Source organism: Lepisma saccharinum, chromosome 14 (assembly GCF_977018435.1).
Source record: "Lepisma saccharinum chromosome 14, izLepSacc3.1, whole genome shotgun sequence".
Lineage (NCBI taxonomy): Eukaryota > Metazoa > Arthropoda > Insecta > Zygentoma > Lepismatidae > Lepisma > Lepisma saccharinum.
The window spans coordinates 56798977-56824861 of NC_139242.1; the positions used below are offsets into that span (position 1 = coordinate 56798977).

At 39.3% G+C, this 25885-nt stretch overlaps 1 protein-coding gene across 6 annotated transcripts in view; it reads right to left on the minus strand.

Moving 5' to 3' along the window:
• Window positions 1–25885, minus strand: part of exd (PBX homeobox extradenticle) — a 532389-nt gene that overhangs the window by 45335 nt on the left and 461169 nt on the right. For 4 of the 6 annotated variants that reach the window (XM_083135676.1, XM_083135680.1, XM_083135679.1 and 1 more), the window contains exons 5-6: window positions 20747–20882; window positions 16306–16420 (exon numbers count right to left, since the gene is read on the minus strand). In XM_083135676.1, coding sequence (XP_082991802.1) covers window positions 16306–16420; window positions 20747–20882 — 251 coding nt within the window. The remainder of the gene's footprint in view (window positions 1–16305; window positions 16421–20746; window positions 20883–25885) is intronic. The other 2 variants (XM_083135677.1, XM_083135678.1) reach the window with 2 other exon arrangements.

Sequence of the window (25885 nt, forward strand, 5' to 3'; positions counted from 1 at the left end):
TTATCCAGGCAATACGGAGAATGTTCTTTAATCCTGTTATTGTTAATAGCACATATCCAAGGTGAGGATCAGGGGCTATAGCCCCCCAGGATTTTTTTCAGTATACACTACGTAAAATTAGGTTTTTGTCTTCTTGAATAATGGAACGATAAGAAATACTGATCACGGCAAGACTGACAATGTTCTATAACCCTGTTGTTGATAATACTGCAGGTAAACTTTTCGGTGTTGTCGCAGCGAACTTGAGCACTATATAGAGACATCGGCATTTGGAAGCTGCACAGCAAAGGTAGCGCCACACGTGGGGCAATTCGTTGTAATTTTTAATGTCTGGAAAGCGAGAGAGGGAACTTTCTTGAATAAGAGAAGGAGTCGATCTACTGGCAATATTTACGAATCGTTTTATCTGCGTAACGTTCTAGAATATAATGAGGATATAAATACGCGCTACAATTTCCGGGTTCCTTAGGTGCTAAGGCAGGCGACACCACCCTAAAGGATAATATCCAAACCTGCAGGAAGAACGCCAAATACGAAATGATAAAAACTTCTGGTGAGTTGATTTTAAAAAAATGTGTCCGAGATATAGAGTGGCGTTCCCAGGATTTTCGGAAAGGAGAGGGGTTACGCATACTATTTTTTGTGGTCAGTCCTCATTTTGCCATCTTTTCCTGTCTTTGACATTCTTTTTTAAAGGAATACTTGGTCAAATGGGATTATGACCCCACCAACCCTCCCCTGGGCACATCACTAGAGATAAATGAGTAAGCATTTGATCATATTGGGAGACGAAACATTAGATGAGTTGGGAACGGAAGGGTTTCCACTGTGCATTAATTGTTTCGCGATCCAGCTGTATTCTAGAAGACTTCCTTTGTTTCGTGCCGATATATGACAAGACTGCGGAAGCTGTGATAGACAATGTTAACACTTGCGACTGGTTAGGCCTGAATATGAACAATTTGGTGGGTTTCGGCTTTTATAAGAGCTGCAAACATGGAAGGACAAGACACATTAGTGGCTCGAATCAGAGAGAAATATTCGAGAACTGTCTGCATCCACTTCGCAGACAGTTTGAATCTCGCGTTGTAGAGTGAATTGTCCATCCCTTGCATGTGCAACAGCTCGTAAAAACACTCAAAGACACCATACATGTTTGATGCCTGATTAGAAGAAATGGACTAACACACATACTGAGATAGTTCCGCCACATAATGTTAATGCATGGAAAGAGAGGAGTCGAGTGGTAAAAAAATGTTCAGATTTCACATTCTGATTAAAATGACAGCCTTAAACAGTGGCGACGATTTAGGAGATAGTAGCTTCCCATTTTTTTGCCTCCACACTATCACACTATGGCCTCTTAATGCTAGCTAAGTCTTGTCTATCAAGAGAAAGTAAAACTTTCCTTGCACCCCCCCCCCCCCCGTTCTATTTTGAAACCCAATTTCCACCACTGGCCTTAAACATATAATTGTGAGGTTCTATCTATCTATACCCCTTAAAGAAATTGTGTGTTCAACCTCCCCCGAACGGAATTCCTGGATACGTGCCTGTTTATACTATGTGTGGGTGTGAAGAGAGCGGAAAATGCAACAACGACAAGCTAAATAAAATAAGGTAGGTACCTTCCCTTTCTAATGATCTCACCGAGTCATCTGTCAAGACGAAAGTTTTCTTGGAAAAACACAATAAATTCTGCGTTTATACTGCAGAAGGTTTAACCTGACAAGCGAGCAAACATGTTCAAACATATTGCAGTACAGGTGCGACCCACGGCTACAGCCTTGCACATATGTAAATCCAGGCCTGGTTTTAATTACACGAAAGCGTTTCTAGCTGTTTTGTGCAATTTTCTATTTGGATATATTCGTAACAGAACCGCAACTGCAATATGATGATCGCTTACAGCCCGACTGCGTTGGTTGGTTGGTTGGTGTCTCCTTTATCGCACAACGCGAGGACAACCTTGCGTTCTGACATCACCGGGAATACTTTCACTGTTGAGCTAAATGCCTAAGTTAGGTTAGGCTTCTTATGTTTAGTTCTCTTAGCATAAATACATTTACAGTGTAAATGTCTGGTGTCAGAACGCAAGTTTGTCTTCGCGTTGGGCGATAAAGGAGACCCGGTTGATTGCGACCATTGCCACATGTGCGCATGCGGCATCTAGACGAGTCCAGTGTGCAAAATAGGGGTGGCAGCTGCAAGTGGAAAGCAGACTGATGAGCAGATTATGTGAAAAACGTGTTTATTCAACTTCGCAAGGGTTGTAACAGCCATTGCAGAAACACGCAGAGAAGCGATCGATAATAAACAATCGGTTGCATAAAAGATATTTAGTGTGTGAACCCCGCAGTAAGGTTGCGTTCATGCTTCTACCTACTCCCCCCTTGGCGTTTAGTTTCGTCCACTTATTTTAGGGGGTCTTGAAGAGCCAAACGTCTATTGGACCTCAAATTGTCAACGCCCGAAGAAACGGACATGGTGATTGAGTTATCGAAACAAGACGTAACAAAACAACGATTCAAAGGAGAAAGACGATGGTGTTCCCAACACAAAAGAAGCGCATATTGCGATTCCTCCCCCTCCCCATTTTGCAACTCTCGTCCCAAGTACTTCCGAGTCCTCGAGCAAGGGGGGGAGGGGGGACTTTATCTTCTCGAAGATTGGAGATGAGGCGAAAAGACGAGAAGAAAACTTTCATAAGGGTTTTTGTCCCAGAAATCAGTCGGTGTATTTTTAATCTCGATAAGGGGGGGAAGAGCAAACCGAAAATACATCTATCAGACTGGTACAGCTCGGCCACCCGGCCAGGCCCCGAAATGGAGTTAATATATCACGAGAGTCTAACGTTGCTCTTGACAGTTTGAATGGCGCTCCGAGGACCAGAAAGTTGGTGCCGTTGCAAAGATGGCGACTGCGGGAAGAGGGGGGGAGGGAGGAGTGGGCGTGTTAGAGGCGTTTGTTGGTTGTTGGGGGGAGGCAGGAGAACGAGAAGAGGGGGAGGTGGAAAAAGGTCACTAGGGGTCAGTTCTCTCGAGTATCAGGATGGGGGTGTGAGGGAGGTGGGTAGATTTCTCCGCGTCCGGTTAAGTTCGCGAAAATAAAACCTCCGCGAAAAAAATCCGAGCGCACTTCTTCCCCCTGCTGAAAATCACAGTGAGCCAGCAGGCCAATTTTCCTTCGTATTTTTCTCCAATATTCGGTGCGAGTTGCATTTCTAGAGGGCTTTTTTCGCTAAAAACAAAAACCCATCCTTCCTCTTCACTTCGTCGGGTGTTGTCCCCTCCCCTACATCGCAAGTCTTCTTGCAGGAACCCCCTTGCCAAAACCCCCCGGAACTACCCTTTCTTCCTCGAAATAACAAGTCTTGCTGTTTTGATTCCGCCCCCATCCTCCTCATCCCCATCCAACTACCGAAAAAAAAAGAGCAGTACAACACGCACACACAAACTTCTCGTCCTCAGACTTTCGAAAGCGCTTTCCAAACAAAAGAACAACGAAACCTAACCTTCCCGCTTTGTTATCATTTCCATTTTTGTCCTTTTTGTTACTTTTCTTTGTTTTGCCTGCTTCAACATGGCTCTTGCAACACGCTAGATTTATGGACAAAGGTTTTAAATTGTTCTTATGCATAGAAATTTTCTCGCTTGGGCGCACGCACCAGAAATGCTCTCTACTGATGTGTAAACACTATAAGTTGACATTCGATACACTTAAGTTCGTCGTCGTAATTTTATTTATTTATTTGTCCCTAACAGAGCATACATAGCTCCAATTACAAGAGACTTATACCAATTCAATTGTTACATTATTTTATGTATAAAAACCAGAAAAAGAAAAGTAGAAAGAAAAGAGAAGAAAAAAGAGAGAATGCGATGTTGGCTCACATCGCCTATTTCTTAGCGATTTCTAGCCAACGATGCCGAGATCTATTATTATGTATGTACGTTCCAACACAATGATACCCTAATCGCCGCCACTGTCCTTCATTATCACTTATTGAACACTGTTGTCCTTTCTGCATATTAAGAGGTTTTGTTCTAGGGGTTGAGTATGCTTCATTGCAGTGCTTTGTTTTCGAGCGTAGCTATATAGTATCCACATGACCGCAGTACAAGGTTCAGAGATTATTGTTGATATGGATATGGGAAATGAGATTCCTACAATTTGAAGTTTGAAGGTTTTATACAGAGTATCGCGATGTGTTTGTCGTCATTGGCGTTGAAGAACAAACGGTACACGCAAGTTGAGGCAAAGGAAGTTTTAGAAAATTCATCTGTAACAATCAATTTGCAAACTGCGGTTAATCGGGATTTGACAATCCCCTCCGAGGCCAATGGCGACAGCGTGTCTATTACTATCCTATTACTGAAAGTCATTTCTTGCCTTTATTGAACATTTTACTTGATCTGTCCCTCCTTAAATTCTTCATTTTCTAATGGGTTGAATATGGTGCACCTAGAAGCCAAAGTGAATTGAAACCAGCGAAAGTAAATGGATTAAGAAGGAAATATTATATACAGTCCGAGGCGACTGTCGTAAAAACGGTCTAATACGAGCGACATGTGCAGATTGTAGTGTCACCTCACTTCGGTACGAAAAGTTGCATTTATCTCTGTCTGAAAACTCTGTCAAAAAAACAGATGACTTCTGGTTATCCAAATTTCAGAAGGGTCTCGACATTCTTTCCAGAATTTCTGCGAAACTTTGCACTCTGCCATTACCAGTCCACTATCCCTATCTAACGACAACCGCAACCCTTCCACCACCGCTCCAGATCTGCCGGCTGGGAAAAGGTCGGTCCTTTCAAAAGTGCCGGAACAATCACTGTTGTTGTCCACGTGGGTTGCTGTGCAAGAGTTCTATCTCAAAAGGGGGACCCATTTCCTCGAGTTTGAGCACAGATCTCATGATCACAAGGTTGAAAATATCGAGCAATCTCCTACAGCATTAGAATACAAAGCAAATCCCCACTTGGAGTGAATTCTGTGTATTCTGATTTCTGACGATAGCACGAAATGATGATTGCACTAGATTCCAAACCCCTGTTTCTCTTTTATTTGTGAGGTAACGAATTTTTTCACCAATTTTCATATTGCAAGAACAACTCGGGGAGAGTGTACTATACTGCTACAATTTGAACAGTATAGATAGGATCATCATCAAGTCGACAGCGAGGACCACATTCAAGCTGTAAAAGGAAATTATCATCTGCTAAGCTATGTTGTCATAACTCTACGAAAACAAGGGTTAATATTAACTTTCCAAATTTGTACAATTTACAGTAAGGTAAAATATTTATTTCTGGAGAATTCTTAAGTCTCCACTCAATTTCAGATGTATTTTAAAACCAGCAATTTCCCTGTGGTATTCCATCCTCAAAACATTAATAATCCTGATCTTCGCATATAACAGAAACGCGAAGTAAAATAAACTAAATCAACCAATCAATCAATTATTGGACAAAGTGTTCTTTCTTCTTCCATTTATATTTGGTTATTTTACGACCCCCATTACTTTTCTATCTCTTGGTTTAATCAGAACGATAATGATGAAGTAGATGATGGGACAGACATAACGATTATCCATGCCTTAACCAGGATCCGAACCTGGCACCTATGGCTTCGTAGAGGCCGGCACAGGGCGTTCTTGTTGTCCCTGGAGAGTCAGAAGGCGACAAAAACTTATGTCCAGAATTATTAGCATTTCTGGTTATTTCACATCGGTTTTTTCACCCCTCTAGTTCAATCGTGGCCATGAGAATGATGAATTAATGAGATACTTAACTAACGTCCATGCCTCATGATTCGAACTTGGGATCGCAAGAATGGCTTAATTTATGAAAGACACAAAATAATAAACAATGAAATGCCTTCCCAAGATTCAAATTCAAACTCTGAGACCCGAAAGTGGAGGGTGGAGGAATTTCCTTTGGTGCCACATCAGAAAATTCTTACATCACATCACCCCACTTATTTTTAAATCTTTATGTACTTTTATAGTGGATCTTGTATTACTGTGATCATATTTGACCTGAATCTGAACCTTTCCAGTATTAAAAATCAACTAACTTCTTTGAAACATTCAAAGTGAGTTATTTAAATTAAGAAAACATATTTAGTTAAGCTTCTTGGTAACCACAATAAATAAATTGGTAGCCTTTACCAATTTTGGTAATGCATACCAAAATTTACGGCAACACTAAACAAATGTGCACAATACCTAAAAAAAAAATCATTGGTTCTGGTAAACAATCATTTGTTGTCGCACATTTAAACGAATGTTTGATTGCCACAAACTTCTTTGCTTATTCCAAAGAAACGTTTTTCTCTGTGTGCACCCTCCGCCAGAAATTGCAAATGGGGAGGGGGGGTGTAGTATCGAGAAAGGAGGAATTCTCCCCTCACGACCTTACGATTACAAGAAAACAATATGTTATTTTATTTCACATTTTGGATGGATTGATTGTTTTAAGTCCATTTTATGCACAGTAAGGCTAATTGGGACTGGAGCTACAGTTTAAAGTGGGATCCGAACCACTATGTGCCTCCACCGGGTATCGAACCCGAACCCATCACCTTTTGGAGATGTAGGCAGGGTTCTTAAAGGTCCAGAAACCGATAAATTCTATTTGGTTCCGGAATAGGACCGGGACCTTTTTTCTCGCACACTTTAAATTCGGTCCAAGTTGCGTGTTGTTTCATTCCGGAAAAAAAGTTCCTGGACCGTATTTCAATTGATCAAAAAAAAGGTCCCTGGACCGAATTGAAATACTTTACAGATAAAAATATTTTCTTACGGTCCACATCCCATTTACACTTGCTGATTTTCTCCCCTGGACCGGAAGTGAATTTATTTAAAATTCTTGAACCTTGAACAACCCTGGGTGCAACTGCAGCATGAGTACCAAGGAGCATAGTCTTATAAAAAGTATGAGAATCAACGGTTGCAACATAAACTTTCATCTGTCTACTTACTGGCGACATCTTTGGGCTTCGACCGAACCGTGGTGCATTTCTTTAAAGAAGACCGAGATGCCTGGAAACGCGGGCCTAATGGACAGAGGATACAAGACGGAGAACGATCGCCGCAGCATCTTTCAGTCGACGTGGATGCTAATAAGATGCGTCGGTTATTCCCAGGCCGAGATGGGGGTCTGAAACACGCAGCATCCTTTGATGGACCTGATGGAATCGGCCACCGTGCACCTTGGCGCTCGTCACTCCTTGTTCCCGGCATTCAAAGCGATGCCTCCTGTCTCCCGCTAACTGATTTATGCAAGCCGAGAACTTGTTAAGGGGTGAGGGGGAGATCGTATGTGGAGCCGACCGAAAAAACCTCACCTGAATCTGCCAGGTAGCGTTCTCCTTTGCTACGCATCATAAGACACCCGGTATTGCTTAGTTCGCCGTCCGAAGACGAGGGTTGCAACGTAATTTATCCATTTTTCCATGCAGTGTGCGAGTTTAGTGAATTACCTTGTTCTGTAGTTGATTTTGTTCTTTATTGTAACTTCAAAAAAAGTTCCACGTAGCTCCGCATCAAATAACACTGAATTACAGTTATAGAAGTTTCTCGGCTTCTACCTTGAAGATGAGATTGACGTTAGCTCTCCAAAGCTTGGAAACTTTTCCAGAATTGACCTGGTCGATAGCTAAAGAGAATTTATTCACTAAAGTATACGTATTTCGACAATCCATACTTATTAGCAGTACACTCGTCACAAATTTGGACTTTTAGATCAATTATAGGAAAATTATCAACTTCCGTAACATCCAAAATGACCGATTGTTTGCTTTATTTTACTTCGCTTCTTGTGCCACTTTTTAGCTAATTTGCGAAGATGGGGACGAGTGATGACATGATGAAATTGATGAATGGACACTCACAAACATCCATGCCCAGGCCAGGATTCGAACCCGGGACCCCTGGCGTCGTAGCGCGGTGTTCCCAAAATGACTTCTAGCGACTAATATCGATGTGAAAGTTATTAGATATAGGTTATCGAAAACTACAAAGATGTACAACTTTATTATGACCAAAGATTCAGTTATTGACATACAAACGTCCCACATACTCAAAGATAGCACACACGTCAAGAACAGGCTTCGAGAGGAATTGTCTAAATTATAGGAGGGTCTGCACAAAGAAACAGTGGAAAAGTATGCCCAACAAGCTATATCAAGTTCTAAGAACGAATGATATGCTCACAAGGTATCACTTTTTCGTGCGACAAATGTTTATATTTTGTTAATTAATGGACTGTTAAAAATAATGTAGTCAAATGGACTAAATTGATACATATTCACATGCTATTTTTCGGAAATTTTAGGGTTTTTGGAATTTTCGAAATTAATTGTATCGTATTCCTAGTTTTATTCTAATTGCACTGTAGTATCGCATTTATATTTGTGAAACGTGAGAAATAAGCAAAACATAAACTGGTCTATGGTGTAAAACTATCGACTTGTCGTGTAATCAACAGTGAGTTGTGAGAAATACTTGTTATGGAACAACACCACAGCAATGCTGCGGTAATGATAGTGACAAGAGACAGACAGTATAACTGCCGATTACGTTAAAGATATTATTTTGTATTTAGTTCTGACTAAATCGCACTAAGAATGCGTTAAAAGCGTTTGTATTTTGTTTTTAAAAGCCTGAGACATTTTTAATTTTGCGTTTTGATGCGGATTTTGTTATTATATGAACAAAATTATTAGTTACACATCATGAAGTTCTTTGCCAGCATTATGGGGAATCCTTGACTGACGGAATCATGGGTATTCGGAAGGGGGTCACGCACCCTCATGGAAAATGAATTTAAACCTAAAAGTATATATTTTACACATATAATTTCATTTTAGTCACAGTAATTTATGTCAATTATTATAAGGGCGTTGCAGGAACATGATAACTTCAAACTGAAAGTGTGTTTTTGAGGGGGCAACTTTATTATGGTGGGAAATATACCTCGTTTGCCTCCCTAGAAAAAATGCCTTCCTTGCCCCTCCATCCTGCGGACGTCCATGGTCCGAATAATTCCTTCGGAGAAATACAATTATTTTGTTTGGACTTATGGTAACATTAGCTACGTTACCTACTTGTGATATGATAGCGAAACTACCATGTGGATTTCTATCCCCAGCACTACACATATTCTTATCCTTTCAGGGAAGCTCCAACGCACACCAGCCAACACAAGCAGGGACAACTTGGTTCTCCCCATCCGCGCCCTTCCCTCCACCCAGCTGCATGACGGCCAGCATCTGTGGCGTGGACACGTATGCATTTCTCCACATTTGCTTTGATGGTGGAAGCGTGGCAGGAAAATTATGGGACGCAGCAGGGATGCGTGTGGTTGTGGTGTGTCCATTTGACGCCGGCTGGAGCTGCGAGAGAGGCAGAGGAAAAGGGAGGAGGGGGGCAACATGTCACTGCAACCACAGCGATATGCTCCGCGCGAGTCTCCGTCAGTTAGCATCATTGCGAAGTTACCCAAGAACGCCTGACAGGGCGAACTCGTTACATCTCTCCCGCCCCTTTTTTCCCCACCTGACTCTGACACTAACTCCAGGAAAGGGAACAGAAATGAAAATCTGAACAGGTCTCCTCTGCGTTTCAGCCAGCGAAGGACGAGCAACGTGCGCCTACATACGAGTTCCACTATCCCGAATGGAACAATAGAAACATTCTAATTCTTCTTGGTTAATTGGTAACATTGTTTGCACCAAAATCCCTCAATCTTTTGTACTAACGTTTACTTTCTTCATCACGAAAATTCCGTTTCGGTACCGCTTTCTGAAAATGAACATACATTTTATCTACATGGAGGGATGTTAGATGTCAATAACGCTGCTTTGCATTCGAAGTTTACAGAAGCATTACACATTTATGTTTATCGAAAATTTTGAATGCCTTCGGCTCTGCTGATCAAGCAACAACAATGGCCCGGACACTGCTTGTCGAACAAAACCCACAGCCTCCGGCACTGCTTAACAAGCATTCTCAAATAATACCCTAACACAATACTCTGGCTCCGGTACTGTGTATGAAACATTCCAGGAATGGTTATCGACGACATACGGACACGGAGGTTATAGAGCTCGGACCTGGTTAAAACTGCAGATTTAACGACTGGGCGTAAATCTAGAAACTGAACTACTGACTGTATGTTGAACCCACAACCTATGAATACAAGGCAATGGAGATACAGATCGTTGTAATATGATAAAACTAACACCATCTGCACTAGAGGCTGTGAATGTGAAGTAATACACTTCCTGCATGACAAAACACGCGAGAAATGGAATCTGACTTTCTCAATAAATATATTTCGTCGAATGTAATTTGGGGTAACTACTGTAGTTACTGTCTTTCGTCAGGCAAATTGGTATGGTGTCGATTGTTGTTTGACATACAAGATTCTGAGGTAGCTAGACAACATATTTCATATTTGCACAGATATGTACTAATTGGAGTGAGGACAAGATATTACAATGTAACTAGAAAAAGTATTAACTCAATATTTTTGCTCAGATTCTTTCATTTAAGATTCATATGCCAATAGTGTATTTCTGGCAGTATCTGTTCAATCATATCCGTTACAATTCTCAACTCAGCACATTGAAATTGGGGATCAGTAAGATGAATCGGGGGGTTTAGTTCAAGGGCGTACTCACTTCCTATACATCTTTGCACTAATTTCTATTTCCCGAGCGAACGTAACAATTTTGGAACAGAAGAACGGAACGAATCTTCTGCTATGTCCGAGGCGAGACGGTGCGTGCTGCCATCGCGCGGCGCTCGCCGCAACCGACTGCATTGTAGCTTCGAACCGCTTGGCAGTAACTGCATTTTTTCCGGCCTAGCAAAAGGGATCAAACGATGAACAAAATTACACGTAGATAATACGTTTTCAAGACTGACAATTGAACCGGATGTACATGTGAAGCGTCTGTCGTATGAGGGAAGGTTTAGACACACACATAGGTCAAGGAACAGCAAAATAAAAATTAAGACGTGGTGGATTTAAAGAGGGAGGAGGTTAAAAAATGATTAAAACGAAGGAAGAGTAAGACTGAAAACAAACTGGGTGAACAGAAGCAAAATGACCGGATAAAATAAAGCCAAAGAGGAAAAAGGAATAAAACTGAAATGGAAAACTGAAGGAAAAAGGAATAAAACTGAAATGGAAAACTGACACGAAACCTAGAAAATAACGCAAAACTGAGGAAAAGAAACATAGTGAGGGCCGACAGTAAAAGAATAGGACAAACGAAAAAGAAATATTAACAATGTACAAATCTGAACTGAGTTGCAAATAGTTTTAAGTCTTCTGCAGAAGTATTATTTGACTATGAAAAAAAAGCAGCCACAAAGCACTAGAAGCCTTTCTTTAGTGCGGAGAAAACGTATATTAGAAAAAAAATCAAGGTGCATGAACACACATACAATATCCTGCGCACGCCATTTAAAACTCCTCGTCATATATCAGTCTTTCCTTAGCTGTTCATAAATCATTCAATCTTTTCACATTGCACGATATCCCTTCTTTCCATTCCAGAAGTAAAGAAAGAAGGGGGGAAAAAAAGGTTGAAACTTTCACGATAGCCAATTTCACCACTGGCGGATACTTCCCAGCGAGCAGTGCAAGCCTAATTTCCATGTTATCACTTTTGAAAAGTCGTCCGCTCGAGATTTATGTTACTAGTGTAGGCCCATGCGTGCGCACGCATGCGCGTACCCCAGAAAGAGTAACAGCGAGGCGATTCAGATCTTTCATCGTGATTGGAGTCGCTGAAGGACTCACGCACAGATTAAGTAAGGGGGGAAGGTAGGCACGGTTCATAAACAAGAATACACCACGTCTCGTCGGTGTTGCCAACTTCGAAAGGTTAATTAAATCTCATGATTTTCTATGTGCACGTACAGAGGTTAGGTGTAGTGGAAGAATGGGAGGGGGGAGGCAAGAACAGCCAAAACAGATGACGGGAAGATACAATGGGAAAACTATATATAACTACTTGAATTGAATTTTAGTTAGTGTTTAATACACCGCAGCTACCATCTCTCTCTAGGTAATCGCAACATTCTTTTTTAAAAAAATATATGCCACGTTTCTGCTTATTTAGGATAATCGCGACAATGAGGATGAATGTTGAAATGATGGCACAGATGGGACAAACACAATGACACATCCATGACGTCACAATACGCTAACCACTCAGTCACGGATACAAGCTAATCGCGACAATGAAAATGGACGACATGGTTAAAAATAAGTGGCAGAACTAATACACAGAAATCGAATCTACGATCTTTAGCTTAGCAAAGAGTTTTTCTTCCTCAAGGTTGTTCGGCGTGAATAGAGGGAAGCTTGATACAGAATGGACGGGAATAAGAAAAGTGAACGAACGCGAATAACGAAACCCCTCAAACTTACAAAATAATATATGAAAAAAGGGAACAAACTGATCAAACGCGAAGAACAAGTTTCTATAAATAATAACATAAAATAGATAGAATGCAACGAAAGCAGCAAAGCGAGACCAACAATAAAGAGAAGCAGGACAATGATTTGTTTGGAGTTTTCTTATTTAACGTCGCTTTTCTGCCTTCCTTTCACAATCGCGACGATGAGGATGAGTGAAGATTGATTGATTTGGTTTATTTTACTTCGATTTTTTTGCTACTTTTCGCTAATCGCGAAGATGAGGATGAGTGATGATATGATGAATTTGATAATGGAACATTTACAAAGCACACACATGCCGGGGTCGAACGGGGACACCTAACGTAGCGCATTGTGCTAACCACTCCGCCACGTAGGTAGGCTAGAAGGACAATGAGAATATATATTGAAGAGAATGGAAGAAGATCGAAAGAGGAAAGAAACAGAACAAGATAGTAACATCAAGAGGAGGGCAAAATAGCACGTAGTTAAAACATGAAAAGAGTACGTAATACGAACTGACTCAATAAAAGAGCCGCGAAAAAAAGCTACGTGGGAAAGAAAATGAGGGAAAGCAAAGGAAGTTGGAACGAGGCAAGAGGAAGAAGGTAAAAAGGAACAACGTTCAAAGAAAACGGTTAAATAAAAGGGATAAAAATTACCCAGTTCGCAACACTTGCCCAGTCTACCTCACGCGTCCGTGCCTGCATCGCCACAAGGTTGGCATGACAATCGGGGCGTAGAAAACACGAACGTGGTTAATTATTTGTCAGTTATAAATATACAACACGCACGCGATGCTGGCCGTAACGTCACACGATGCACATTGCCAACCTGCCTGTCAGCGCTGCTATCTGGATCACGTGACCGTATGCATATCCTAAACGAAGACAAGGATTCATTGCATACACACAGAGAGAGGGGGACGCCATTTAAATATCCCATTTAATCTGGAGTTCAGAGCCTAGCAATAACATTTACAAGGCAGCTTTTCGGTTGTAAACATAACCTGATTACTGTCAAACATTGTAGAGCAGGCATTTTTACAAGATTCTACAAAGTTTGTTCCTCGCACTGTTGGCACAAGGGAGAGTGAGGCAGAATGGTTTCCATTCCCAGTTTCGATTATGAAAACAACATTTTGTAAGCCAAGACTTTAAATGTTTTTGGCTTAGGAAATGAAAATAAACCACTTGCAGACAGAAAAGGCAGGGATGGACCATGACATTTCCAAGACAATATCAGAAATTTCGCAAAATCGGAACGGAGTGAAGAGCAGCGTGTGTGTGACATACTTCAGGGAAATTTCCCAATGAATTCAAAACGATGTAATTACGTAAAATACAAGGGCATCCAATACTATAACAATATGCGTCTCCTTAAGAGAATTATGGGTGTCATTTTTGTGAATGTGTTGATGTCAGTTAGGCGAATTTGCAAATAATGTGTGATTGTGATTTCAGTTTGTTTCAGACTTCTAGTCAGTTTCTAAAAAAAATAAAAAAAAATAGGCATATTATTTCACCTTTATTGAAACTGTATGTTTCATCCTTGCATTGCAAGATCGTCCATTCTGATTTGAAATCTGCAGGCAAAATACTAACTTTTACATTTAGACCACAAAAATTAGCGTAGTATTCGAAAAACTTCCAGTGAATATTGCACATTATCCCCAAAGGCTAAAATACAAAATCAGACAGGGGAAGCAGTATCCAGAGAGAGAATCCTCTTCATCCCCGCCAATTACTCCCACCAAGCTTATAATTTATATTATTATTGTTTGCAAAACCACTAATGTCTTATCACGAACCGCCACTGATAACAAGGTGCAAGGAAGCAGAGTATTTCGAGATTTGTGTGTCTCAGTTTTATTGTTTGGATCACGTCAGCACAAATTAGGATCGGGTTTTGCTAAAATAAATACCAACTGCCACGTGTCTGAAAGTTGATTTCGATACCAATACTTAATAATTGCAGAAATAAATGCTTAGGGCATGAGCTGGTGCAAATTCAATTCGAAAGCTGTTTGGGCAACTATTCGATAAGAACTTCAGTGAGTTGTGCATTGCTTACATTTGCGAAGACAGCAAATTGAGGAAACATTAGGTAGCCAAAATGCTAAATAAAACAAGAAAAAGAAAATAGAAGCGAGAAAGGATTCAAAATGGACAACAAAAGAAAGGAAACTTGTTAAAAATGAAAACTAAAATTAATCAGCATTTTAAGAAACCTCTTATTTTGATAGTAAAAACCGATGGCGCTTACAGTACTAAATAGGGATTCTTTTCTGTTAGAAATATGCAATAAAAGAAAATATAAATAGTCACACAAGCGAATTGATTATCACATCAAAGTACGTGCATCATGAGAATCATAATCCTTATACTGTGTCAAAATGTATTAAATGTTCCGGGATATTAAAAATAATTCAGTTTGAGGATATAATCTCTTATTTGTTCAAAACTCATGTGCAAGTCCACCTAGCAATTTAGGTTTACAAAATTTAAGATTCTAAGCTGTAACGAAAGTGAACAAAAATCTTATGTCGTTACATTTTTCCAACATATTTTATGACAAAACTGTCTATATTTTGTCTAAATTGGTTCTAGGATTCATTGTTTAAATGTTTGAAACAAGTTATATAATAATATTGGGGATTCGGTAACTATTAATATTAATAGAAACTGCAATTGTAGTGACTCAACTTCTTTAGTTCTCAACATTTCAACACAGTTCACATTTTTCTGCCAAAAGCTATAGTTAAATTAATTATTACTGATTATACTTCTGAAAATTCACATGTAACTATTGAAACGGATTTTTATGTATTCTAAACATGACAATCTGCAAATATATCTATGTTTTGTACAAATGACATTCTGTAATTTTGAGGAGGAGGTGTAAAAGATATCGGAATTCCACATGAGCATTGCACTTGACACTTAAAACCCGAACATAAAATTCACACACCTTTTATGACATTGAAAATTTGCAACTCCATGCTTTACCAGTTTGGTGAAGACATTGTCGTTTCCAGGAACCAAAGTTACCACTCTTCCAGAGTCAAGTTGCACTACATAATAATTACTCTAAATTACAACTCACCTTTGCAGAAAACAATAAAAATATAAACACTTTAGCATAGACAGGCACGTTTTCTTCTACAATAGAGACGGACAAGGAGAAAAATTACACAGGAAGAGACGCGATAAAAGAAATGAAGGGGGTAAACGAAACAATTTTGTAAAGAAAATATGACAGAAAGGCGAGAATACATCGACGTTTCATTTAATGAACTTCTCTCTTCTAACTTTGTTGGGAAAGAACTACAAGAAGAGCGAAACGTGTGAATTAAACAGTTGAGTGAAACGTTTACAACTTATGTGGATTCGACCCCAGATCCTCTGGTATTGGTCACCATCAGACTTAACAACATTCAGGCTCATTCGCAACTATACTTAGAACAAACTACAAACTATAAAATTCTCGTTAGAAGAGTGGTTGATGTGTAACAAGCATATTGTTGGATAGATTGTTTAAACACGTTTCAGGCTCAGTTCAAAAGGTCAAACAGAGCGACGAAATATTAGAAGACATAGTGAAGATCAGGAAACATTAGAAAGTATATCCAATCAATGTTTGAGAAATAACTGACATTTCTTGTTTTACAAATAAACTGGCAAGCACAGTGGCACATTGCAAATTTGAAAAAAGACACGAACTGTTGGATAAGATATCTCAAATTATTAGCAAAGACCATGAACCTGAAACAAGGGACGTGCCTGTCTTCTGAAAAGAGAATCACATGACATTACCCCGAGACTTTTGTAGTAAATTGGTCATACCTTGTGTACCGTTCCTACCTGCTGCTTTCTTTGCTGCGTACAAGTTAGCTTCTTCTTGGGCTTTCCCTATATTCTTCTTGTACCTTATTCTCTTGTTTCCAAACCAGTTTGACACCTGGAAAGGAAGAGGAGAACAGAATGAAAAGTGGCCTGGATAATAGATGCACTGCACAAGTACCATACACATTACATATTTAATTTCCTTTCAACGTTTACATTTGAACTATCATTAGCTCTAGTTCCAAAGACAGTCATGATTCGCGAATGCTCTTGTCCCTAACCTATCATATTCTCCCAAGATTGTACCAAACTTGTTAATTTCCCTGAATTAGTTATCTTGGCCGTAGCATAATGGATCGTTTGTTAGCTAGTCGAAATATAAATTCGAATCAAGAAAGTATTTTGTTCACCAAACAGAAAAAGGAAACTGTTCCAAGACGTTCTATACATGTATTTCACCACGATTTTTTTTTCCTCGGAGCAAAGTATACTGTCGGAACAAGAAATCGACTAATGTATTTCAGGTAAATACAATAGTGAATTATTTGACTTCACAGCAAGATTAAATGTAAAACGCCTGTAAAATTGTTTTGCCTGAAATGAAGAATACTTATAACTACTTGAACTTCAATTTTACTAAGTTTAAAATGTGTACATAAAACACATACACGAGATGTAATTGAAAAGTGCAGCACTGATGTAAGTGCTCGTGGAAATGAAACCAAACAAGATGCATTCTGGAATGTGCACGGTAACAAACGTAGCTTTAGAATACAGATAAAAAATCTGTCCATTTCGTCGATGGGTTCAGTTTTCCAGACATAGAGAAGAGTTTACATGTCTTGAGAGTGCAAAAGCACACTGGGATCTACTTCCACATCTTTCATTAAGACTGTAATTCCTATGATTTCTCAAGTGACATTCAAGGATACTGTCTAGAGATTAACGTTAGTTTAGCAACACACGATTTAATTCGCTCACTGGCACAAACAGTGAAGGGCATTGTTAGGAAGAAATGAGCAGAATTAACTACGACTCGGAAGGCGACATTGTACGTCTAACAGTCCTCGTAATGTATTTTATTCATATTACATTCAGAGTGAACATAATATAAGAACAACAATTACGAAGGCCTGATATGGTGGAACTAGACGTGGTGGAATCATGAGAAATTCGTGAAAAGAAATGCCACTAACGAGATAAAAGACAAGTGAAATACGATTCGCAACAAAACGATCATGTGCTTATTGGCCATTGACTATCATGCTTAGATGCTTACTATCTTGGTCAACAATCTGTACGTAGAACACACTGAACGTTACTTTGTGCACTTCTTGAAGCAGATTATGAACAGAGGGGGTCGATGACTATTTTCATTAATTTTTCCCTTACATCCCGTGTGTTTTTAAGCGATGAATTTTTATGTATGCTGGTGAGGAAGTTGTCAACAGCTGGTTTTGATTTTTCCTTTAATTACTGAAGCTCTTATTGGGTCAAATAAAGTGCACGAAACATGGTGATGGACAATTTGCACGGTAATACTCATGGATCCCACTCTACGTGATTAATGAAGCCCGTACAAGTTCGTAATGAAGTTCACTGGTTCCACCTTACCTAATTGCTATTTGGCCAGAATTTCAAAACAACACGGTTATACACACCTAGATGTCAAACACTTTAAGTGTTGTGACTTTCTGATACATGATTAGAAATAACATTTTTTCACAAGCATGAGGCAGTAGTTTCTTAAACGTCTAGTGATTTTTACCCTAGTATCATTCCATTAATTTATTTTCCAATTTTACTTAATGGCGCCACTGGGTTGACCTGGGGAATATCTCCGCAGTACTGCACGGTAAATTTCTGATTGTGTTATTAGATGATGAATATTATTCACGAACTCGTTAATATCTAAAATACCACCAACCCAAAACAAATTTAATGATCGAGACCTCAGAATTAAAAAACAACAACTTCATATTAAAATAATCTGTTATTCTCTCTCTATCACACACACACACACACACACACACAAACTAAATATATTATACTCACAGTTAAATCCAGTCCGCCAGAACGATATGCTTAATAAAGTAAACGCAACATGTACAGTGGGATCCATGAGTATTACCGTGCAAAGTGTCCACCATATTCGTGCTCTTTATTTCACCCAATAAGAGGTTCAAGAATTAAAAGAAAACTCAAAGCAAGCTGTTTACAACTTCTGCACCAGCATATATAAAAATCCATAGCTTAAAAACATAGGATGTAAGAAAAAGAATTAATGAAAATAGTCATGGACAATTTGTACGGTAATACTCATAGATCCCACTGTACATATGGTTTCGAACAATTGGCACAATTTGATTCACCAGTTGTAATTTTTTATACATATATATTTCTCCCCTACTTCTCCAATTACCAGAAAACACATTTCTGTAGTTACAAAGCGAAATACATTTGCCGTTAACCCCATCAGACGGCAAAAGTAGTAGTTCATTTTCTGGCCGGGTAAAATAAATAAGCACAAAAGACATTGTGCATAATATATTACTCTCAACACAATAATTGTTTTGCATCCGATGACATTGTCTTCCAACTAACGAAGAGTTGTGAAGAAAATAGAAAATTAAATTGAAGATGAAAAAGAACAACTCACGACCATTTGAACAGAAGATACTATGACAGTACAGTATTACATAAACTCAAAAGATAGAGAAAATAAAAACATTGCCAATTACAATTGACACGTATTTCCCATATGAACAGAAAAAGACACGCACCTTTCATAAGACATATCTCCGTGGTTAAGTCATTTTATAGTTCCGCAACAGAATACATTATCCCTGTTCATGGCAAGCAGAACGTCATGCAGTTAATAACAAACAACGACAATAGATAATACGGGAAGCCCGTGACATCTATTGGCACGAAATGGAACTACTACGAACTGCACAATACGTTGCACGCAGTGAATATCTTCACTTCAACAAACTTTGATGCGAACAGTAGAAGAAAGAGAGAAGAAAAACGAAGTTGGAAATACCCACAACGTCAATTTGAACAGGTTGTACTTCTGTCTGTGTATTGCAGCGTGCTCTTTACCTGTGACACCGTGATTCCACATTTTCTGGCCAATTCTTCTTTAGCTTCTTCGCTAGGGTAGGGATTACTCAAGTTTGCGTAGAAGTGCTCGTTTAGAATCTCCGTGGCCTGTTTCGTAAAGTTACGCCGTTTCCGTCTGCAAAAGAAGACAAGAAGGTGGCGTTCTTAAAACTGCCATTTCACGAACGAGGCTCTTGTTTTGTTGTGTGATGATTAAAAAGTATTAGCAGCCATGCCACCCACGATGAACCTACGGAGCACAACAACTGGCACGGTGTGATCACGAGGGCTGACACGCACGTATTCCAAAAAAGAACGAACATATCTTTGCTTCTCGGTTCAGAAATCAGTGGAGATAGCATGGGGAGAAAACTGTAATAAACATACAACGCAGGCAACAAGATAATACAGGGGTTTTGCTGGCATATCCAATTACTTGGTAGGTGAAGTCCATGCCACTGTTATTTGCTGAATGTCGTGGAGAGGAAGAAACAAATCTGACAACCAGACAGCATAACCGAAATGGTTACATTCCAAGCTAAACCCTGATAAGTGAGTTATTGAACTGAATATATCAATCGTTAACTTGAGCCCAGCCTATGTAGAATTGTTAGGATTCTGACATTTTACAACTTCAGGAAAAAACTATGTTCACTAGTATAATCGACAATTTGAAATTTAAGTAAGTGCTGAATGCCTACAGATCACATGAAAGTTAATCTACACATAAGAAATAACGAAACATTCAATTCTGCACTGAAATTATAATTGACACTGAATTCATAATCAAACAGAAGAAAATTCGACAGCATCTGAAAGCTATTTGGATTAATTTCATAGCTAGTGAAAAGAAGAATTCCGAAGGCTCAAGAATAATAATCATGGTCAGTTAACCTCATTAATTCAAAAAGAGTCAAACTTTTATCTATTCAAGAATTTGTGACTAAACAATCACACTTCATAATGTTTGTAAGTGTGAATTATTTCGAATACCAGACATGTTCTTTTCAGGAACGTATATTAAAAGTGAAAGAAATGTTGACACTGAACATGCCCAGTACTTAAAGAAGAGTAAAATTTCAGGCTAAAACAAACGGCTGTACATAAAGATAAGTAGACTTAGTTATGCATTTAACTTATTTTCGCATGTGCACCCACCCCAAAAGGGTAAACTAAAAATAGTAAGCCGTTAAGTCCATACATGCCTGTAAGTCTGGTGACCAAATCGTGCCAATTAGGAAACTAAGTGTACGTCGAACTTGGTGGTGCTGGGAACCAAATCTAGAGAAGAGAAATAGAGAGACCAAGCCATTATTCTGCCCGACTCTGTGATTACCTGGGAAACAGTGATGCCGCACTTTCTCGCCAACTCCTCTTTCGCCTCTTCCGAAGGGTATGGGTTACTTAGATGCGAATAGAAGTACTCGTTGAGGATTTCCGAAGCCTGCTTGCTGAAATTACGCCGCTTTCTCCTAGAAGGATAGAGGAAGGCTCTAGAGCTAGACATACACACACAGCGACGTCTATAAGTCGGCAAATCTTAGTTGGACGATAACCTGGACAGATCATTACAATGAACAATTACGGCGAGTCTTTTTACTTCAGATAGTGTAAAATCTTACCAAGACGTAATAGATAGCAAAGAAAATCTGCTACGTTCAGTGGCGGCCATTGGGTTCCAAAACTAGGGGGGGGGGGGTACGTTCCCTTGGTACATAAGGTTTAGCATAGTACGGAGGAAAAGTGGCAAAATGTGGGGGCAATTGCCCCCCTCACCCCTCCTAATCGCCGCCACAGGCTACGTTCAAACTGAAAAATATCTCCACTTCCTTGGTTTGCATTCGAAATAAATTCTTACCAGTTTTGAATCAATTTAAAATGTGAGTTTTTATCTCAGATTTTGAAACATAATAATTCCTGCAAGTAGACCTAATAAGCTTTACTTAAGTTTGAAACAGAAATAATGCAGTTAATATTGAACATATACCGTTTTCAGAAAATCACACGCATTTTTAACAACAATTTCTTGACTTGCGTGACATCTAATAAAAATTCAGTGAGATTTCTATTTGTAAAATATCAATGACAGAGGGGATGATGCTAAAAAAAAATGCAAAAATAACTAACTAAAATATGGAATTCCATTGTTTTTTTTTCTGGGCCTAGGTTAAGAAATCCAACTAAGATAGACCGCGCTACATATGCCGCAATTGAACTCATGCAAAATGCTGGAAAGAAGTTACAACATTCACATATTTATATTTAGAAAAAAACACTTGCATGCAAGTCCGTCATTTAATTACTCTCTCACAATGAGATGGCACATATTTTAAATCATCAAAAATGGCGCCCAGCATGGCGCTACTAATTTCATTTCTGAACATTCTAAACTGCCGCTGAACAGACCTGTGGGTTTAAAACACTGTAACAATAATACAATAGAAATAATTTGTTGAAAACTAGGTACATTAACATACCAACACACACATGTTTTCTACTTTTGTTTTTATGATCAGGAAAATAAGATAAATATATTTATAAGATCCGTCACCAGAACATCCAATCTCTTCCAAAAATTTAATTCAACTTTAACAGTGGGCATTTTACTTTGTGGTTTACTATAAAATAAATACCACTGTTAAGCCATTTGTTGCATTGCGTGACTTTGGGTGGTCACCGAAGTAGGCTACATCTAATTACAACAGCACGGTTCCGGTTTCAACGACTTAGCAAATTATAGACATAGGTGCTAACGTATATGGGTAAAAGGAAGACAAAATAATTGTTGAAGCTACGTTGAAAATACACAACGAAACTTGTATGGATAGGCACATAATTTATACCACTTTAGGCGACGTTTATCTGACAAGCGGCTCCGAGAAATATATAAACACGAAACGAGAAGTAGAACTATTTGGGTGTTTTGAAAGCACTGGTTATAGATTTCTTGTCAAAGAATTGTTATTTCATTGCGCTAGTCAAAATATAGAAATCCCGAGACAGTGAAAACTATTTCACCTCATTCTTTTACTTCGCTTCAATAACTTGCTCCTAAAGCTACTCGAAAGGGGGTTAAAATCCCCACGCTATCCTACTTGGCAGCGCCGCTGCTATTTCCCCCATCAACCACTTCATAATATGGCCGCTTCCTATTCTCCTTCATATTCCACGAATAAAAGTTTCATAAAATTCAGTTTTTATCTTCCGCGAAAAGACTTAAGGGCAAGAGAAGGCCACTGAAATAAGCATAAAACTCGCGACGGTGGAAGGTCGACATTCGAGCACCGAGTATATTAAGCAGAAACGTGGGAAAATGTATCTTTTATCGCGGCACAGAAAACTTGACATATAGATGGCACTGTAGTGCTCTTTCTTCCCTCTCTTCTTTTTTCCCCTCTAGCTCCGCGCTTCCAGAGCAGTCAAAAGCTCCGTACCCGGCAGGAGTCTGTTCCAACAATACCTACATAAAGATTACGGCCAATAAGAGCATCGCAGCGCCATTAGGAATCAATTCCCCCTCACATTGGACGAATAAGCCAGTGTGCCGTGCCGACAGTAAAACGCACATTCCGCCAGCCTGGAATTTCCTAATAAAACCGGGAAAGGATCGATCCACACACACACACGCACGCGAACACTCACACAGAGAGAGGGACGACTCGCTGCGACGGGAACGAAGCCACGCTTCGCCGGTTCTGTTGCTAGCTCGGTGGAGGAATATGGCAAAAGCTGATGTTATCCTCTTTCCAAGGCGAGCAAAGAATAATAATAAAAAAATGACTACGAATACAGAACAGGTGCTGCCATTAAACAGCTGCGGAGGGATTGAAAACTAACGCACAGTCTGGCAATTTTACGACGGCATTTCAAGGTAGATATGTAGTGTTTGGGCAGGAAAGAACGTATTAATATATCAACTTCACGCTCTTCCTCACGCACGTTTATGCAAGACATGCGTAAAATGTAAACACTTCATATTCTTACGATATTACAAAACTATCTGATACAGAAGTTTCATTTTGGGACCAAGTTGTACACCACGAAGTTTATGAAGTGGTAATGAACGTGTTATTTAGAAGAAATTCTAATTTCTTCATGAAATATGGTAATGCGAATTACGTGTGAAAACTTGAAATTCCTAGTCGGTAAGTTTTGAAGGAGAAAATTGCCCACAGTTTATCTAAAGTATTAAGAAGCGAAGTTTTTGCACGGCACTTGCTTATGCCAGAGTCACTGAGTGGAATGGAATGATATAACTTGAACTGTTCGTTATGTTTTTAAAAGATGCTACCCCTGCTTTTTATTTCAATACTTAAACATGCATTGTGTAAAAGAAACCGGGTTGAATATGGTGAAAATTTGGTAAATATATGTAAAAAGTCACAATATTTCTTTCAAAAGTTTCGTAGACGTTGAGACGTGAAAAAACTGGTACACGGTGTTTGCACGAACTGTGGTTAATATAAGCAAAGTTTTATAACTGTGGGTACTTTAACTCACTTGTTTAGGTTTCTAGATGAAGGTGAAGATTAACAAATGATGCAAAGGATAGGCAAGTGTATAACTGGCAAACAAATTACTACATTCCTCCTCGAAAACTTATAGAAATATCTAGCATTCGAAGTTGTAGGTTTGCTAAACTTACGCAATGCCACCGGTGACAAATTGAGGACTAAAAGTGGTAAACGTTGTAAATGCCAAAAGCGAAAGTGTTTGGAAATCGCATCGTTCAGCACATCAACCCGTACGAACGTTCACACTAGTGCCTTTTTACACGCCCTTTGAACTACTTAGAGGGCTACCAGCCACGTTTACCACATTATCAAGCATGGCACATTTCATAGTTTAACGTGGAAAACGGTGTTTGAATTCTTGTGGCACTTACAGCGTTTACCAATTTTAGTCTTCAATTAACAATACAACTTTTCTCGTTATTGTCAATATGTTCACTTCAAATTTAGGACATACCGGTATTTTTATCTTTCGATAAATAACTTTAGGAAGTTTTATATTTTTAAAATGTAAAGCACGCATTCATGTATTTAAAGTTAAGTACAATTTGAAGTAACACGTTGAAATATGCTAGTTTATAGATTTTATACATGTTTTTTACAAAATGTATTTATGTCTCTTTAGAAATTGACCTAGAATGCTAGGTTCTCATAAAAAAATCCATGATTTTTTACATGTGCAAACATATTTGATTTACAAAACATCATCATAAAACTTAATATTGTGTAAAATGGAATTCTTGAATTTAAGGTTTATAAAGGTGCAGATTTGCACTAAAACAAATTTAGAAACGTCGGTGGCACTGTATCATACGGTCCTTATTCCCATCCCCGGGGAGGGGGGGGGGGGAGAGAGGAACAACTGTACAGAATCCGATTATTAAATGGAATAGTATATTAGGTTGTAGAAGAGCGGCCCACAGAGACTTGATTTCATGTTACCATGTAAAATAACTGCAATACTGAGTATCTTTTGCTTTTTACGGTAAAGTTGCCTCCATTTTATCCTAAAGTAATTGTAGTTCTCGTATTTTGAAATGGTAACTTCACTGTTTGCCACGAAACCTCACGAAACTGCTAGAAAGATGAAATGCGATTCCTGGAAATCGACACGCGAGTCGATCTGTTCTTGTCCGTTCATCTGCTCGGTACGTACGAAGTACCAATCCAACTTAATGAAAAACCATGATTCGCCGCCTCCTTTAGGAGACTGGGCATGAGAGATGGGGGACAGAGCAGAAACGTTCTTCCATTGTTCCGCAGCGACTGAGTAAAGTTCCGGCAGCCTCCTCTCGCCCGTTTCCCGGAATCTAATTATTATATAAAAATTTCCATGTATTTTGATGAAAGTTTGGGGGGGTTGCGGGGCGCGGGGAAAGATCCTCCGTGTTGTTATTAATTCCTGGGCCCCGCGAAGTGAAACTGACAAAGTTCATATCTCCAGCGTTTACACGGCGTGTCACTTCTCCTTAGCCCCGTCTTCAAAACTTAATGAATGCTGTTGTTTCCGTCTTTTAAAAGAGTCGCACAGTGATGCAATTTTCCGCGACAGAAACATGCAACCTATAATGAATATGGAACGAAAAGGGAAGACAAGATGGAACTAGGGAGTTCTCTCTCTCTCTCTCTTCGTCTCAAGAGTTAAAAGAAAAAAGAAATAAGGTGGAGTTAAAACAGAGGGAAGGGTGGATAGAATAGTTTCTCCCGACTTTCATGGATGAAGAAACTCTTTGACAGTGTTGCCAAGAGTACTGTAATTATTGTCCTCAGGATCGGATAACAACCCTGAAATTTGAGACACACGTATTCAGTGATGTGCGTCTACGTGTAAACAACGATAATCTACACGTAGACTATTTTATACACGTAGATGACGTAATCTATGTAAACAACATGGCGAAAGGTGATAACTTAGCAAAGGGCGCTGTGGAAGTAAAACAAAATTATATTACGTATCAGTTGGT